Here is a 17,679-nt window from a genome sequence, read left to right as displayed (position 1 = left end):
ATAGGCACGTACAACCACACCCAGCTAATTTTTGTATTTTTAGTAGAGATGGGGTTTCTCCATGTTGACCAGGCTGGTCTCGAACTCTTGATCTCAGGTGATTCACCCACCTCAGCCTCCCAAAGTGCTGGGATTACAGGCGTGAGTCACTGCACCCAGCCTAATCACCTCTTGTACAGATGAGACACTTGAAACTCAGAGAAGCTATGAATTGACCAGGGCCACACAGCTAGAAAATGCCAGGCAAGGTTTCAAAGCAACTCTACAACAAATAGATGCTTGGCCATTGGGTTCCAGAGACACCCCACAGCCAGCCACTCAGCTAGTCATGCCCTCAACTGCAGAGCCAGACACACATCCAGCCAGAGGGTCTCCATTATCATGGCATGGTGAAAAAGATGCTTGAGAAAACCTGGGGGCCAGCCAGCCTTCTTTACCTTGGATTTACCCCTAGGAAGGGCAGGGAAAGAGGTGTCAGACTGGGGACAAGAAAAGGGTTTAGCCATCCTTCATCTTCTAAAACCTAGTAGGGGAGGCCTCTTTGGTTACTTCCACTAAACTCATGTCGCTACAAAGTATTAGTTGCACTTTTCCAAGGTTTTCTTCATCAGATCATGATAAGGAAAAGCAACATTCATGGTGAGAAGCAGGCAAAGAAGCTGGAATTCAGGCAGGAAGTTCAAGCTCACAGTCCTCTGCTACCATCACACCCCCAGGAAATAGGGTAGGCAGGGGTGGGGTCAGCAGGCAAAGATGCAGCTTTTCCAGTGGTAATAGGTTCAGAAGGAGGTTTAATAAGCAGCAAATCAAATACAAACACCAGGCCCCCAGAGAGACCCTGCTGGAGAGCACTCACACCTCTGAGATCAAGCCAAGGTCCGTGCCATTGCCTCCTCTGCCCAGAGGCCCACCCAACCCCTGCCCCACATAGAACAGAGCTGCTCAGGGAAACTGACATTTGGTTTTATTGTGCCAAGGACATTACAGATGGTGGATCTTGTCAACACCTGCAGGGCACGGGTGCCCCATCTACCAAAGCTGCTCCCACACTCCTTATAACTCAAATCCCGGGTGGCAGCCATAATCCCCAAAGATGCCCCCCACCCCAAGATTCCAAAGAGGCTAGTGGTGGTGGAAGCAAAAGGAATGCAGCAAGGTCAGGGTTTCATTGTCCAAGCCGGCCTGACACCTGCCGCCCTGCCCTTGCCCAGTGCACACCCTAGACCCTGGGCCGGCCTCCACGCAGCTGGATGCCAGAAGACAGCAACCCACATCTTTGTGCCCTCTTCCATGCCCCATGGCCTGCCTGCCCAGAGAGATGCCACCTTCACAGAGCCACTGCTGTCGTCTATATCATTTTTGATTAGTTGATTTTATAAGATAAAAGTACATTTTAATAAAGAAAAAATTCAACATTGAAGGCTCAGACGTTCTTGGGGTACTGGGAAGGGAAATTTCCCACTTCCTCCTCCCACCTCCCTGGCATGAGTGTGGGTGGGGGGGGGCAAGTTTTTCTCATCTTGGAAGGAATGAGGGGCAGGGAGACTTTCCTCTGTCTGAATGTCTCTCTCCTCTGGGGCTGCCTGGCTGCCAGTTGGTCTGTCTCTGTGTGCCTCTCGTCTATCTTCGGCACCCTTGCCCGAGTCCCCTGTGGAATGCAGGGATGGTTCTGTGCAGGGTGGGGGGGGGCAACAGGGCACGTCAGCTGGCAGAGAGACAGGTGATAGTGGCAGCAGCAATGAGAGGGAGCGCAGGGGTGGGCTAGCCAGAGGGAAGTGAGAAGGAGGGAAAAGAGGGGAGAGCAGAAAGAACAGAAGGAGGCAAGAGGGAAGAAGCCAAAGAAGGTGAGGTGGCACCGGAGAACAGGAGTACTGGGGTTGGGAGATGGTGTCCAATCCCTGGGTCTCCATCAACTCTTGTCTGGGGGCGGGTCTCTGTGCACTTTATTTTTCTTCATACTGTCTAGGTATTCCTGTTGGGACACTGCCAGCACCGACGCTAGGATCTCATCATCATCCCAGTCATTCAGACCTGCTGGGCGAGAGGAAGAGGAAAAGGATGATGGAGCGCTCTCAGCCTGCCTTCTCCTCACCCTGTGCCGACGTCTGGGACTCTGGAGAAATCCCATAGGGCCCTTCTCACTCCCTTCTCAAACAGAAGGATCTGCTAGGCCTGTGAAACCCCACTTAGACCCCAGACCCTTCTGGGGCAAATTCTTTGGGTCAGAAAAATCCCCTCCAGTGCCTCTCCCTTGTTTTCTTGGGGAGACGGCCAGAGGCTCCAGAAACCCCCTCTCAGGACTTGCCACTTCTTCCAGTCTCTCCCAGCTCCTAGCAGCCTCCATCCCCCCAGACAAAGGAGGCTTACCAAAGGCAGAGGGGGACATCTGCTGAATGAGGGCCCGGCACTCCAAAGCAGGGTAGAGGGACACAAGGGGGGAAGTTGCCCGGTCAGCCCCTGCCGAGAACTGACTGCTTGTACCTGAAGCAGACGGACAGTCAAAGGTAGGGACCCAGGATCCAGGACCCAGGACCCAGGCAGTGCCTCCTAACTCCCAGCACATTCCCTGTGGGCAAGTCACTGACCTGGCGCACAGGGCGAAGGAGGTTTGGCAAGAGCTAAAACAGTGCCTGGGGAAGGGGGCTTGATGCCCAATTCAGCATGCAGCTCAGGATGCTCAGGTGATGAGGCTGAACTCCGCTGCCGTGGGGACCGGCTAGTCCACTCCTCCAGGCCACTGGAGGCTGCTGCTGTGGCCGAACTGCATGTGGCACTGGCTTTCCGGGGCTGCAGTGGGGAAGGAAAATGAGTAAGGACCACCAGCAACCATGACCTTCCTGTGACCCATCCCTGAATGCTGACTCCCTTCCCAGGACCTTGGCTATGATACAGCTTCTACATAGGTCAACATCATCCCGATTCACACGGTGGACCACAAGGCTCCTCACAGGACAGAGGTGGAGCTCCTTACCCTTTCTCTCACACCCCTACAGTCAATCTGACAGGAAACCCTGTTACCTCTATCTTGAAAATAGATCCCAAATCCAACCCCTTCTCACTACCTCCACTGCCAGCACCGGCCACCAGTCACCTGGCCTACTGCAGAAGCCTCCTCTTCACTGGCCCCTGCTTCTGCCCTCACTCACGAGACTCCACTGGATGACTAGCAGGCAAGGCAATCTTGTTAAATCCCCAACCACATCCTGTCTATCCTCTGCTCACAATCCTCCCATGGTTTCTGCCTCGCTCAGAGTAAAAATCAAAGTCCTCGCCACAGCCCACAAGCCCCTACCCAATCGGACCCACAACCTCTCTGACTTCATCTACTTCTACATTCTGTTCGGATGTACTGGCCTCCCTCTGGGCTGTTCCTGAGTCGCACCAGGTGTGTGGGCCTGCTGCCGTCCCCTCCATGTGCACTCAGCTCTCACCTTCTTTGAGGCTCAAATCTCACCTGCTCTGAGGCCTACCCTGACTGTGCTATTTCATACTGTGAACTCACATCTCTGCTCGGCCCCTTTATCCTGGCTCTACACTTTCCATCCACAGCATTTCCCAACTAATTTATTCATTATGTTTATTGTTTATTTTGTTTCATTCTGCAAAACTGTGAGCATCACAAGGACGGGGATCTTGGTCTGCTGGGCTCACCTATGTATCCCCCTATACTGAAAACAGGGCCTGGCACAGACTGGCAGTATTTGTGGAATAAAACTCAGCTCCTGCCAGCCAACATCTACAATCACTCCAAACTCCTTGTGATTTTACAATTCCTCAGATACTTGTCTGCCCTGCCCCTCCCTGCTTCCCTAACAGTTCAGCCTTCCTCTGTGAAGACTAACCAGAGCCCCCACCTCCACTGATCTCCCAGCCAGGGTCAAGGACCCCACCAATGAGTTGTCACCCCCAACAAATGAGATCGCTGAAGGCAGAGTAGTCCAGATCTGATGTTACATTCTCAGTAGAGACCTGGCACACAAGGGCAGTCAACGAAAGCTTGTGTCTCTGAAACTATCCATTATTCCCTAGTGTCACCAGCAGCATGGCTGCCCTCCTCTCACTCCTTAAGTGCCTATTCTGCACAAGTATTTAAAGTTCCAAGGTATAATGCCAAAACTAAGACCAAGATGAGTTAGATGGTGCTGGATGCTCCCTTCCCTCCCAGATGTCAAAACTGCTTAATTTTTTTTCTGCTCACTTGAGGGCAAATCATGAGAAGTAATGGATTCTTGGCCAAGCCTGTGACAGAGTCCATAACCCACCTGGCTGGGGCCGCGGACCTGGCGGGCCTGTTTCTCCTGATCCCGCAACCACTGCAGGTAGGATTCCCGAGCCACCTGCTCCTCGATGGCCTCATTTGTGGCCTCCCAGTCCGTGGCCCGTTTCTTGTCTTCTAGCATCTGCTGTTCGATCCACGACTCCTCCGATGTTTTTATGGCATTCTTCATCAGAGACTGCTCTGCAAACTGCAAGGAGGGAGAGGAATAGGGATGTGCAATAACACACTGAACCTGCCCAAGAGCCAGAACAGGCTCAGCGAGGTAGGCTCAGAGGCCCTAGAAAAAAAGGAGACAGGAAAGCAGGTACTCCCACAGAGCAACCCTCCGCAAACTACGTCATGATTGGGGACCAGGGTAAAGCAGGCTTGGGATGTGGAACCTGTCATTCCAAACTCCTATGCTTGGAAGACCTGACTCCAATCCCCAAACCACCTCAACTGAGGCACTGAGACTGGGGCAGTCAGGTGTCTTCCAACCTGGGCTTTTTTTTTTTTTTTTTTGATACGAAGTCTCGCTCTGTCACCCAGACTGGAGTGCAGTGGCGTGATCTCGGCTCACTGCAACCTCCGCCTCCCAGGTTCAAGTGATTCTCCAGCCTCAGCCTCCCAAGTAGCTAGGATTACAGGTGAGCACCACCACCCATGGCTAATTTTTTTGTATTTTTAGTAGGGACGGGGTTTCACCATGTTGGCCAGGCTGGTCTTGAACTCCTGACCTCAGGTGATCCACCCGCCTCGGCCTCCCAAAGTGCTGGGATTACATGCGTGAGTCACTGCGCCTGGCTCTGGGCCTTAATTTAAAGAAGCCCCATCCAGTGATGACTGTTTCATAATGTTGAGGCCTTTCTCACACATGAGCAGATGAGACACATAAAAAAATTAGCTATGTGAGCACAAGGTGGGAGTATTCAAGCATGTGAGGGGTTAGGGGAAGCAGTGGGTGTGTGAGGGAATAAGGGGGCAGTATCAACATGGATGGTGTGGGGTGCTATGAGTTACAGGACACTACATCAGAGTACTGTTTTTCAGGCTGTGAGATCCAACAGCATTTTTAAAAAATAGAAAATATCAGAGTATATCCCAGGGAATAAGTGCAAATATTGTTTCATGAAGCTTTAGTTAACATTATTTTAATGCACATATATACATCACACACAAATGCATATACGTTAAGTAATCATGTAAAATGTATTCTTTTCCTGCAGACCTTACATTCAGATAAAATGTAATTTTCACTCTGAATAGTTTAAAAAAAAAAAAAAGTAAAACTATGTTAGAATAAGCCAATTAAAAAAGTTAAAAAATCTAACCACTCTGGCAGTGTTAAACACACTCCAAGTGTTTTTTCTACTTGCTCACTCAACAACAATCAACACAGGAGACTTCTGTGACCAAATGTGCGGGCTGGGGGGAGGGTGTTTTCCCACACAGCAAGCAGCTAGCAGCAGACACCTGGTGTCCCTCCTCCAATGCAATTCAATACCTAAAGAGAGTCTGGGATCCCACAAGTTGAGGGCTCAGTCTCACAAGACTACCCCCACTCCCGTTTGAACACCAGTCGAAAGTCTGGGCCTCCAGAATTTCTGACTGACCGGCTATAAATTGGGATTCCTACAATACTTTTTGGGGGGTTCAATTAACTTGCTTAGAGCAGCTCACAAAACCTAGGAAACATGTCTGCCAGTTTATTATAGAGAAAATTACAAAGGATACAGATGAGATGCACAGAGTGACATATGGGGGAAGGGACGTAGAGCCTCCATTCCCTCCCTGGGGTGCCACCCTCTAGAAACTTCCATGTATTCAGCTACCCAGAAGCTCCCAGAACCTAATCCTTTCGGGATTCTTTGGAAGCTTCATTATGTAGGCATTATTGATTAAGCCATTGGACATTGGTGATCAACCTAATCTTCAGCCTCTCTCCCCTCCCCAAAGGCTGGGGGATGGGCTTAAAGTCTCAAACCTCTAATCCTGCCTTGATCTTTCAGGTCACCAGCCCCCATCCTGAAGCTACCTAGAGGCTGCCAGCCATCAGTCACCTCTTTAGCATACAAAAAGGCATCACTTTGGAGATTCTAAGGATTTTAGGAATTGTATGCCAGGAAGTCACAAACACAATTCACCAAAGAAGACATACAGATGGCAAATAAGCATATGAAAAGATGCTCAACAGCATTTGCCAATAGGCAATTGCAAGTTAAAATAATGAGATACCACTATACACCTAAGAGAATGGCTAAAATCCAACACAATGACAGTATCAATTGCTGGTAATGCTGAGCAACAGGAACTTCCAAATCTTTATGCTGGGCATGCAAATAATACAGCCACTTTGGAAGACAGTTTCTCAGTTCCTCAAAAATCAAAACGTAATCTTACAACGCAATCCAGCAATCTTGCTCCCAGGTATGTATACAACTGATCTAAAAACTTATGTCCATAAAAAAACCTGCATGCACGTTACAGAAGCTTTATTCATAATCATCAAAAACTGGAAGCAATCAAGAATGTCTTTTAATAGGTGAATAATTAAACTGGTACCTCCATAAAAGGAACATTAAGTGATAAGAAAGAAACCCACTAACAAGCCATGAAAGAACATGGAGAAACCTTAATGCATAATGCTAAGTGAAAAGAAGCAGTCTGTCACATTGACCATTTTAATTTCAGGGCCAAAAAAAGCAATTTGGCTGCAGGATGCTCACCCCTGCAATACCAGCACTTTGAGAGGCCAAGGCTGGAGGACCACTTGTCCTCAGGAATTTGAGATCGGCCTGAGCAACACAGTGAGACCCTGTCTCTACAAAATAAAATTATTTTTAAAGTTAGCCAGGCGTGGTGGTGTGTACCTGTGGTACCAGCTACTTGGAAGGCTGAGGTGGGAGGATTGCTTAAACCCAGGAGGTCAAGGCTGCAGTGATATTGCGCCACTGCACTCCAGCCTGGGCAACAGTGGTACAGTCTTAAAAAAAAAAAAAAAAGCAGTTTGAAAAGGCTACATAAGGCTACATACTGTATTATTACAATTATATGACATTCTGAAAAAGGCAAACCCACAAAGATAATAGATTAGTGTTTGCAGGAAGGGGGAGGAAGGGAGGGGTAAGCATACATATGGAATATGAGGAATTTTAAGGGTGGTCAAACTATTCTGAATAATACTGTAATGGTAGTATTTGTCAAAACCCATAGAATGTATAACACAAAGAGTGGACCTTAATATATGCTATTTAAAAGAAAATTAGGAAGGTTGGGAACGGTGGCTCATGCCTGTAATCCCAGCACTTTGGGAGGCCAAGGCGGGTGGATCACCTGAGGTCAGGAGTTTGAGACCAGCCTGGCCAATATGGTGAAACCCTGTCTCTACTAACAATACAAAAATTAGCCAGGCATGGTGGCATGTGCCTGTAATCCCAGCTACTCGGGAGGCCGAGGCAGGAGAACTGCTTGAACCAGGGAGGCAGAGGTTGCAGTGGGCCAAGATCGCACCACTATACTCCAGCCTGGGTGACAAAGCAAAAATCTGTCTCAAACATAGAATAAAACAAAACAAAAAAATAAAATAAAATAAAATAAAAATTAGAAGATCTATGGCCGGTGCAGTGGCTCACGCCTGTAATCCCAGCACTTTGGGAGGCCGAGGCGGGCATATCACCTGAGGTCAGGAGTTCGAGACCAGCCTGGGCAACATGGTGAAACTCTGTCTCTACTAAAAATACAAACATTAGCCAGGTGTGGTAGTGCATGCCTGTAATTCCAGCTACTCGGGAGGCTGAGGCATGAGAACTGCTTTAACCCAGGAGGTAGAGGTTGCAGTGAGCTGAGATCATTGTACCACTGCACTCCAGCCTGGGCGACAGAGTGAGACTCTGTCTCAAAAATAAATAAATTAAAAATTAGGAAATCTGAGATCCCAGCATAGAATGCAAAAATGTGACAAAATAATATAAATGTATTACAAACATATGAAACAAGCTTGGCCGGGCGCGGTGGCCCACGCCTGTAATCCCAGCCCTTTGGGAGGCCGAGGCAGGTGGATCACAAGGTCAGGAGACTGAGACCATCCTGCCTAACACAGTGAAACCCTGTCTCTACTAAAAATACAAAAAATCAGCCAGGTGTGGTGGCGGGTGCCTGCAGTCCCAGCTACTCAGGAGGCTGAGGCAGGAGAATGGTATGAACCCGGGAGGCGGAGCTTGCTGTGAGCCGAGATCACGCCACTGCACTCCAGCCTGGGTGACAGAACGAGACTCCGTCTCAAAAAAAAAAAAAAAAAAAAAAAAAAAAAAAAAAAAAAGAAACCACCTCATTTGAAGGAGGTGGAGGTGGTACAAATAGGTCACTTTCAAAATGAATGGAGTCTGTAACACCAAAGGCAAAAAAGAACTATATGTAGCATTGTGCTGTAGTGATAAAGTTGTTTCCCACGGGGGTATAGGTGAACAAGTCTGATTCTGCTACATGTGTATATGGAAGTGAGCAGTTACATAAACGGGTGGTAGGAGCCACTGCATATACATCTGATACCATATCTACTGCTGGAGTGGGAATCTGCAGATGAACAAGGGGAGAAGGCTAGGGCTGCAGATGAACAAGGGGAGAAGGCTAGAATGAAGCATGTGATAACGGATCTGAGTTGCAGACATCAGTAAGGATTCATGTTTAATATAAATAAAGATGGTTACACGTAGAAATATTTATAGATATGTGTACACAGGCCACTATACACACATGTAGCTCCTTGCTCTATCATCTGAGAGGGCCTAGAAGCATGGACAACCTGATATCGAAGAGCACATTCAACACCTAGGTCTTGGCTTCTGTTAACATTCTCCAATACGTTCCAGGGCTCTTTAGAGAAATGGCTGTTTCAGCCAGGCGCAGTGGCTCACACCTATAATCCCTGCACTTTGGGAGACCAAGGAGGGTGGATCACCTGAGGTCAGGAGTTCAAGACTTCAGCCTGATCAACATGGTGAAACCCCATCTCTATTAAACAATACAAAAATTAACTGGGTGTGGTGGCGCATGCCTGTAATCCCAGCTACTCGGGAGGCTGAGACAGGAGAATCGCTTGAACCAGGGAGTGGAGGTTGCAGTGAGCCAAGATCGTGCCACTGCACTTCAGCCTGGTGACAGAGCAAGACTCTGTCTTAAAAAAACAAAAAATTAGCTGGGCATGGCGGTGCATGCCTATAATCCCAGCTGCTTGGGAGGCAGAGGTTGCAGTGAGCAGAGATTGTGCCCTTGCACTCCAGCCTGGGCAACAAGAGAGAAACTCTGTTTCAAAAAAAAAAAAAAAAAAAAAAAAAACCAAATTTGAAAGAAAAAAAAAAAAGAAAAAAGAAGACCATATTGAGATGAATAAATAACAGGAAAAATTAATAAATTAAGGATGAGTTAAGGATGAGAGACAGATCCTCCTTGAAGAATTCCAAATAATCTATGCAGATACTCTACCCTTAAGGGAATGGGGCATAACCATTTCTTAGGTGTGGGCTGCACAGAGTGACTTCCTTCCACACAGTACAGTATGGAAAAGGTGGGAAAGAGTAACCTTAAGTGGAGAAATCTAACAAACACTACTTCTGCCAGCTGATCAAGTGTAACACCAACGGGCATAAATGACACTCATTGTATACACCCTTGAAATGATGTAATGAGAATGGCACTTTACCTCTGTGATCTTCCTCCCTAAGACCCACAACACTAGTTTAAACATGAGAAAAAGTTCAAAAGAGACGTTTCCTACAAAATATTTGATCAGTACTCCTTAAAACCGTCAAGGTCATCAAAACAAAACTGAAACTGTCAAAGATAAAGGGGCCTAAGGAGGCATGCAGACTTCGTTTAATAGTAACGTATTAGGCTGGGCGCAGTGGCTCACGCCTGTAATCCCAGCACTTCGGAAGGCTGAGGTGGTTGGATCACCTGAGGTCAGGAGTTCCAGACCAGCCTGGCCAATGTGGTGAAACCCTGTCTCTACTAAAAACAGAAAAATTAGCCAGGTGTGGTGGTGGGCACCTGTAATCCCAGCTACTTGGGAGGCTAAGGCAGAAGAACTGCTTGAACCCAGAAGGCGGAGGTTGCAGTGAGCCGAGATCACGTCACTGCACTCCAGCCTGGGCAACAAAGCAAAACTCTGTCTTTAAAAAAAAAAAAAGTATTAACATTGGTTCGCACATTGTAACAAACGTACCGTAATCATCTGAGCTGTTAATAATACCAGAATTGGACGCGGTGGCTCATGCCTGTAATCCCAGCATTTTGGGAGGCTGAGATGGGCGGATCACCTGAGGTCAAGAGTTCGAGACCAGCCTTCAACATGGTGAAACCCTGTCTCTACTAAAAATACAAAAATTAGCTGGGTGTGGTGGCAGATGCCTGTAATCCCAGCTACTTGGGAGGCTGAGGCAAGAGAATCGCTTGAACCTGGGAGGCAGAGGTTGCAATGAGCCAAGATTGCGCCATTGCACTCCAGCCTAGGTGACAAGAGCGAAACTTCGTCTCAAAAAGAAGATAATAATAATAATAATAGCAGAACTGTGTTTGGGAAGAGGACGATATGTGGGAATTCTGTATTATCTCCTCAATTGTTCTGTAATTCTAAAACTGCTCTAAACTATTAAGTCTATTAAATACAAAAACTTAAAACATTCGTTTTATTTTTTCTTTCAGACAGAGTCTCGCTGTCGCCCAGGCTGGAGTGCAGGGGTGAAATCTCAGCTCACTGCAACCTCTGCCTCCTAGGTTCAAGTAATTCTCCTGCCTCAGCCTCCCAAGTAGCTCAGATTATAGGCGTGTGTCACCAAGCCCTGCTAATTTTTTTTTGTATTTTTAGTAGAAACAGGGTTTCACCATGTTTGCCAGGCTGGTCTCAAACTCCTGACCTCAGGTGATCCTCTGCGCTTGGCCACTGCGCTTGGCCAAAACATTGACATTTTTGAAGAAAAAGAGGAAGCTGGGTGCAGTGGCTCATGCCTGTAATTCCAGCACTTTGGGAGGCCGAGGCGGGAGGATCACTTAAGCCCAAGAGTTCAAGACCAGCCTCGGCAATATACTCAGATCTTGTCTCTACAAAAAAATTTTTTTCATTTTTTTTTACAAAAAATTTTTTAAAACACTGGCCAGGCATGGTGGCGAGTGCCTGTAGTCTCCCAGCTACTCGGGAGGCTGAGGTGAGATGCTTGCTTGAGCCTGGGAAGTGGAGGCTAGCTACAGTGAGCCTAGATTGCCCCACTGCACTCCAGCCTGGGTGACAGAGTGAGACCTTGTCTCCCCACCCGCCCACCAAAAAAAAAAAAATGAGCCATTAAACCAGGACAAGTCACAGATGAATCTTAAATGCATAGTGTTAAGTGAAAAAAGCCAGTCTGAAAAAGCTACATACTGTACATTTCCAATTATATGACATTCTAGAAAAGGCAAAACGAGTCAGTAAACAGATCGAAAACAAAAACAAGAAAATTCTGAGAAACTGTCACAGCCAAGAGGAGATAAAGGGGACACAACAACTAAATATAATATGGCATCCTGGATGGGATCCTGAAACAGATAAAGGTCATTAGGGAAAAACTGAGGTAATCTGAGTCAAGTATGGTCTTTTAGTTAATAATATATCGATATTAGCTCATTAACTATGACAAATGTACTATGTTAATACATTAATCATAGTGAGGCACATGGAAACTCCGTAATATCTTTGCAACTTTTTTTTTTTTGAGACAGTCTCATTCGGTCGCCCAAGCTGAAGTGCAGTGGCACAATCTCGGATCACTGCAACCTCCGCCTCCCAGGTTCAAGCGATTCTCCTGCCTCAGCCTCCTGAGTAGCTGGGATTACAGGCACTCGCTGCCGTGCCCAGCTAATTTTTATATTTCTAGTAGAGACAGGGTTTCACCATGTTAGCCAGGCTGGTCTTGAACCCCTGACCTCAGGTGACCTACCGGCCTCGGCCTCCCAAAATGCTGGGATTACAGGTGTGAGCCACCGGGCCCAGCCACTTTGCAGTAATTCTGTAAATCTAAAGCTGCCCTAAAATTAAGTTTATTTAAAAACAAAACAAAAAAGAACTATGTTGGCCGGGCACGGTGGCTCAAGCCTGTAATCCCAGCACTTTGGGAGGCCGAGACGGGCGGATCACGAGGTCAGGAGATCGAGACCATCCTGGCTAACACAGTGACACCCCGTCTCTACTAAAAAATACAAAAAACTAGCCGGGCGAGGTGGCAGGCGCCTGTAGTCCCAGCTATTCGGGAGGCTGAGGCAGGAGAATGGTGTAAACCCGGGAGGCGGAGCTTGCAGTGAGCTGAGATCCGGCCACTGCACTCCAGCCCGGGTGACAGAGCGAGACTCCGTCTCAAAAAAAAAAAAAAAGAACTATGTTGGAGGGTGTGTTGGTGTTAGGGTATGTGTTTCCGAAAATGAAGCAGGAGTACTTTGTGTTTGTAGAAGTGAAACCTGAATAGAAGATACCAAAATCCTCAGCAGATGACTATGACAGAGAGAGAGACAGAGAGACACAGAGAGAGAGACAGAGAGAGAGAGAGACAGAGAGAGAGACAGAGAAAGAGAGAGAGAAATGAGAATCTATCAGTGTGTGCTGGGAAAATGTACTGCCACCTTCTGAACACCTACTAGGCCCCAGGCCCAGTGGGAGGTGCTTTCTGTATCAGCCAAGTTGCCAGCCTGGAATACTTATAGAATCTGCCTAGATTACACAGCCAGTGAGTGGTGGGGCCAGGCCTGTACCCCATGTCTCTGTGACCATGGCTGTCTGTAACCACTACGATCCCGGGAGAAAAATACATGCCAAGATGCCTAGAGCAGGCCCTGGCTCACTGCTCCCAAATAGGACTCCATATCCTAAAATGCCAGCCCTCAATGGACACAAAAGATAGGTAAGCCAACTCAGACGGGCAAATCAAGACCAAAGAACAAGCCCTGAGAGATCACCTTGAGTAACTCCCTATTTTTTTTTTTATGAGGGTGAGACCTCAGGGGAGACCCAGAGAGGAGATAGGATATTTTTGTGAGTTAGGGGCAAAACAGACTCCAACAGAGGTTTCTGACCTCTATATCCAGCAGCCATTCTGGGCACAGGGACCTACTCACCCCTGGTTTGAATGATGGCAGGCCCAGCCCCACACCAATGGTGGCCTTGTTAGGATTCACCACTGAATTATAGTGGATATTCCGATGGTAGCTGACACGAATGGGTTCGTCCTCGTTTTGATGTATCCCATGGAATGTGTTGATGGGTTCTGCAGAGAAAGAGAAGGAGGGAGCATCCACAGCAGGCCAGGTAGGGCAGGCTCGAACGAGTTGCCATCAGTCCCTCACCTACCCACTGCAGAAGTACCTGTGCTGTACTGGTACACCTCCACAGGACGGTTGTACATCTCTGCCATGGCCTGCATCTCAATGTGGTTGCCATGGCAATTGTTTTTTCGCTTCCGGTTAATGTAGGTGGTAAAGTCCTCTGTGACATAGTTGGAGAAGTAGTCGGCATTCTTCATCTGCAGAATAGATTGGAAGGTTAAGGTCTGTGTGGAGAAGAAATCCTCCCACCCTGCCCCTCCCCCAAAGGCCTCCCCATTTTCTCACCAGATAGTCCATGCAATGCTTTCGCACAACCTCATGCATGTCCTGGTCTCCATACACCTGGTCAGCTGTGGGGGCAGAAGAAAGCAGCGGCTAGGGTCAGAGATGCCAGAGAAGAGCTCTGAATCACAGAACATCCTTTGGGGAGGAGGAGCTGGGGGACCAGGGAAATTCCCTTTTCTACCCCAAGGCCTGGAGAGTTCTTGCCCTTGTAGGCTAGAACGGGGTCATGGAAAAATAAGGCAGGCAGGGCCAGATGTGAAGAACAAGAGAGTGCAGGTGAGAGGAACACAGCCACAGGCCTCTTGGGCAGATGACTTTATCTAGGGTACACGTGGCCACTCAGAGAAATCAACAACATTCTAAGTTCCATAGGTTGGCCTCAAAAGCTATTGATTCCCACACCACCTCTTCACTTTCCACACGAGGAAACTGAGGTTCAGGAGGAGTTTGTGGTTTGTCCAAGATCACAAAGAGTCAGTTTGTGACAGAGTCAACTCTGAATTCAGTTTTCCTGACTCCCATGAGCCAACACAGCCTTTGTAGGTTGAAAAAAAAAAGGAACAAAGACAAAAAAAGAAAAACAGAAAAAAAAAAGGGGGCGGGCTCCAAGCCCAGTTCTGCCAGATACTAGAGAGCTGAGTGACCAGAGGCAAGTGACCCAAGTGTTCTGAGCCTCATATATCTCATCTGTAAAATAGGAACAAGAGGGATAACAGGCCAGGCATGGTGGCTCACGCCTGTAATCTGAGCACTTTGGGAGGCCGAGGCGGGCAGATCACTTGAGGTCAGGAGTTCGAGACCAGCCTGGCCAACATGGTGAAATCCTGTCTCTACTAAAATACAAAATTAGCCGGGCATGGTGGTGGGCGCCTGTAATCCCAGCTACTTGGGAGACTGAGGCAGGAGAATCGCTTGACCCCGGAGGCAGAGGTTGCAGTGAGCTGAGACTATGCCACTGCACTCCAGCCTGGGCGACAGAGTGAGACTCTGTCTCCAAAAAAAAAAAGAGGGATAACCACATGGCAGGCCTTAATGGTGGGGATTAAATGAGATAATGGGTATAAAATAACTACCACTGGGCTTGGGACAGAGTAGCCACACAGTAAATCAGAATTCCTTCCTCCATAGGGAGGCTTGAATGTGGGGTACTGTGAAGGTGACAGAGGTGAGTAAAATCCTGCCCCTACCTTCGGGGAGCACACAGTCTAGTAAAAGAGATAAGACACACATGCAACTAACTTTAGCTTAACTCAGGATGGGCAGCCTGTGGCCCGAATAGTCCAGGCGTCGTGAGATTTGGTCAAACTAAGGCGAGAAGGAAACACACTCCCTCTGCTTCGCTTGAGGATCTTCACACATGCCGTTCCTTCTCTTCAGGACGCTCCTTCCATCCTCGTCAGCTGCCTACTTCTCAAACACCAATGTGTTCTTTATTTATTTATTTATTTGAGACAAGGTCTCGCTCTATCGCCCAGGCTGGAGTGCAGTGGCGCAATCATAGTTCACTGCAGCCTTGACCTCCTGGGCTCAAGCGATCCTCTCGCCTCAGACTCCCAAAATGCCTGGATTACAGGTGTGAGCCACCGCGCCTGGCCCAACATGTTCTTTAATACAGTTCCCCACTACCCAGGACACCTCTATCACCAGATTTATCAAAGGTGTGCATAGACTTCTGCCCGACCACACTGGGCTCCCACTGAAGGCAAAGGGCAGTTCACACCAAAGTCCACCCCCAGCTCAGGGCCCGATACAGTAAAGGAAATCAGGAAAAGTTTATTGAGCAAATGGACAGGCTGGGTAAGCCAGGGAGCTCTTCTCCCTGTGAAATTAAAGTGGGCCTAAAGATCATGCAAGTCTGATTTCCACTGGTTTAGGGAATTTCCCTTTGTTTCCCCAGAGGACCACTGCTCTGATGGGATCTCCCTGGGGCACTGGGCTAGGGTCAGGTCACACAGGAACACTCCCGAGTTCTTCCCTGTCAGTCTACCTCTCTGAAGACCTGTCAGAAGAACGCCTTCCCTGCCTTCCCTGCCTTCCCCTTCCTACCCTGGAGGGCTCTGTGAGAAAGGCTACTCTGAGATGAAAATAGGGCCCATGTTTGCCTCCTGTCCTCTTGGAGGTGAAGAGACCTGAAGGGTAAGGGGGTGTGGAGGTTGTGAAGGCGGGAAGGGGGTAGCCCCTTCACCAATGTAAACAAGGATGTGGGTTCTGTGGCCACACTCTCCCCCGCCCTCCCCAGCGGCATTTCCAGCAAGTCACATGTCCTGTGCACAGGCTGGGGGGCCCCTGCTGCTGCCTTTCTTAGAAGCCAGGACCACAAAGCCCGCACAGTGAGCTGCTTGAGGAGCTATTTCTGTAGGCTGAGCTTGGGGTACTGGAAGGCAGTGCTGTTGGCAGCTGCAGTAAACAGGAACAAAGATGAGCGTGAAGGGGTTAAATAGGGGTTGGTTGGCCAGGCTCAGAGAGAGAGGCTGAGGTGATGGAGAAAGCCCATATCCTATGGAAAGGTCAATTGTCATTTCCAGGCCTGGGAGTTCTATCTTCAAGAGCTAGATGCCAGAAGCAGGAAAATGGGGGAAAGAGAGGAGACCATGGAACAGGGAAGGGATCTGGGGGAAAACCCCCTGAGGGTCCCATTTCTCTGCTACTGACCCCTTTGGCCTGGCAGAAAGGCTCTGCTGCCTCCCAGCTGTGTGGCAATGGATAAAGCCTTTAACCTCTCTAAGCTGAAATGTCCTCGTGCATAAGGTAGAGACAGTAATTCCTCTTCCATTTGCTGGGTGTTGTCAAAACTACACAGGAGGTTTGCCAAGCACCTAAGGCACAGTAGGTGGTCAAGAAACAAGAACATCATTTGTCATGACGACAATGATTCCTTCCTATTGCTAGTTACCCACGAGTCAGCCAGAATGTTGCCATAACCACTTATGAAGCTCTTCCTCATTTCTGTTGCAATTGCTCAGTCAGAGGAAAGCCCCAAATGCAGACCTAGGATGCATGTCCTCTCCTGGCTCTCTACCTTTAGTGAAACCAAAGGTCCACAAGTCTACCTCTAGGCCCTTAGTTCTAACAAAACTTCAGCAGTTAAATTAATATCAAGTTAACAATACAGGCTTCATAAAACAGGGTCCTAAAGTATGGACAAGTTATGACACTTCTTTCCTTATCTGTAAAATGTAAAATACCACCTTCTCTCCTCAATCCTACGACACCACTGATAGGTGATATGGTATAACATGTACCTAATCACAGCTTTTGGTGGGAAAACATATCACACTGATTATAAGGTATATCCTAAGTTTGGAATCATTAATGTGGAAGAAAATATACATCTCTAAACCAAGGAAAACAGCAATAGTACGACCCCAACAAGGGAGAATAGGATTTCTCCAATAACATAAGGCAGGAAAAGCATCTAAGCACAGAGCTACACACATAGGAAGTAGTCAACAAGAATTCGTTTTTGGCCAGGTGTGGAGGCTCACACCTGTAATCCCAGCAATTTGGGAGGCCAAGGCAGGTGGATCACCTGAGGTCAGGAGTTTGAGACCAGCCTAGACAACATGGTGAAACCCCATCTCTATTAAAAATACAAAAAATTAGCCAGGCGTGGTGGCAGACGGCTGTAATCCCAGCTATTTGGGAGGTTGAGGCTGAAGAATCGCTTGAACCCGGGAGGTGGAGGTTGCAATGAGCCAAGATCACATCACTGCATTATAGCCTAGGCAACAAGAGCGAAACTGTCTCAAAAAAAAAAAAAAAAAAAAAAAAAATTCTTTTTCTACCTTTTCTTA

At 48.0% G+C, this 17,679-nt stretch overlaps 1 protein-coding gene across 10 annotated transcripts in view; it reads right to left on the bottom strand.

Annotated features, from left to right (window-relative positions):
• Nucleotides 1-942: 942 nt before the first annotated feature.
• The window catches only part of OTUD5 (OTU deubiquitinase 5), a 39,899-nt gene continuing 23,162 nt past the window's right edge, over nt 943-17,679 (bottom strand). For 3 of the 10 annotated variants that reach the window (XM_017888373.1, XM_017888368.1, XM_017888374.1), the window contains exons 3-9: nt 13,886-13,950; nt 13,626-13,797; nt 13,394-13,542; nt 4,263-4,466; nt 2,586-2,787; nt 2,368-2,481; nt 943-2,034 (exon numbers count right to left, since the gene is read on the bottom strand). In XM_017888373.1, coding sequence (XP_017743862.1) covers nt 1,910-2,034; nt 2,368-2,481; nt 2,586-2,787; nt 4,263-4,466; nt 13,394-13,542; nt 13,626-13,797; nt 13,886-13,950 — 1,031 coding nt within the window. In that variant the 3' untranslated portion in view covers nt 943-1,909. Of the gene's footprint in view, nt 2,035-2,367; nt 2,482-2,585; nt 2,788-4,262; nt 4,467-13,393; nt 13,543-13,625; nt 13,798-13,885; nt 13,951-15,124; nt 15,293-17,679 lie in introns of all 10 variants that reach the window. The other 7 variants (XM_017888372.1, XM_017888369.1, XM_017888370.1 and 4 more) reach the window with 7 other exon arrangements.

This window comes from Rhinopithecus bieti, unplaced genomic scaffold, assembly GCF_001698545.2.
Source record: "Rhinopithecus bieti isolate Rb0 unplaced genomic scaffold, ASM169854v2 scaffold_18349, whole genome shotgun sequence".
NCBI classification, from domain to species: Eukaryota; Metazoa; Chordata; class Mammalia; order Primates; family Cercopithecidae; genus Rhinopithecus; species Rhinopithecus bieti.
Note: the sequence above shows the minus strand (reverse complement) of the source record. Positions and strands in the feature narration are given on the sequence as shown.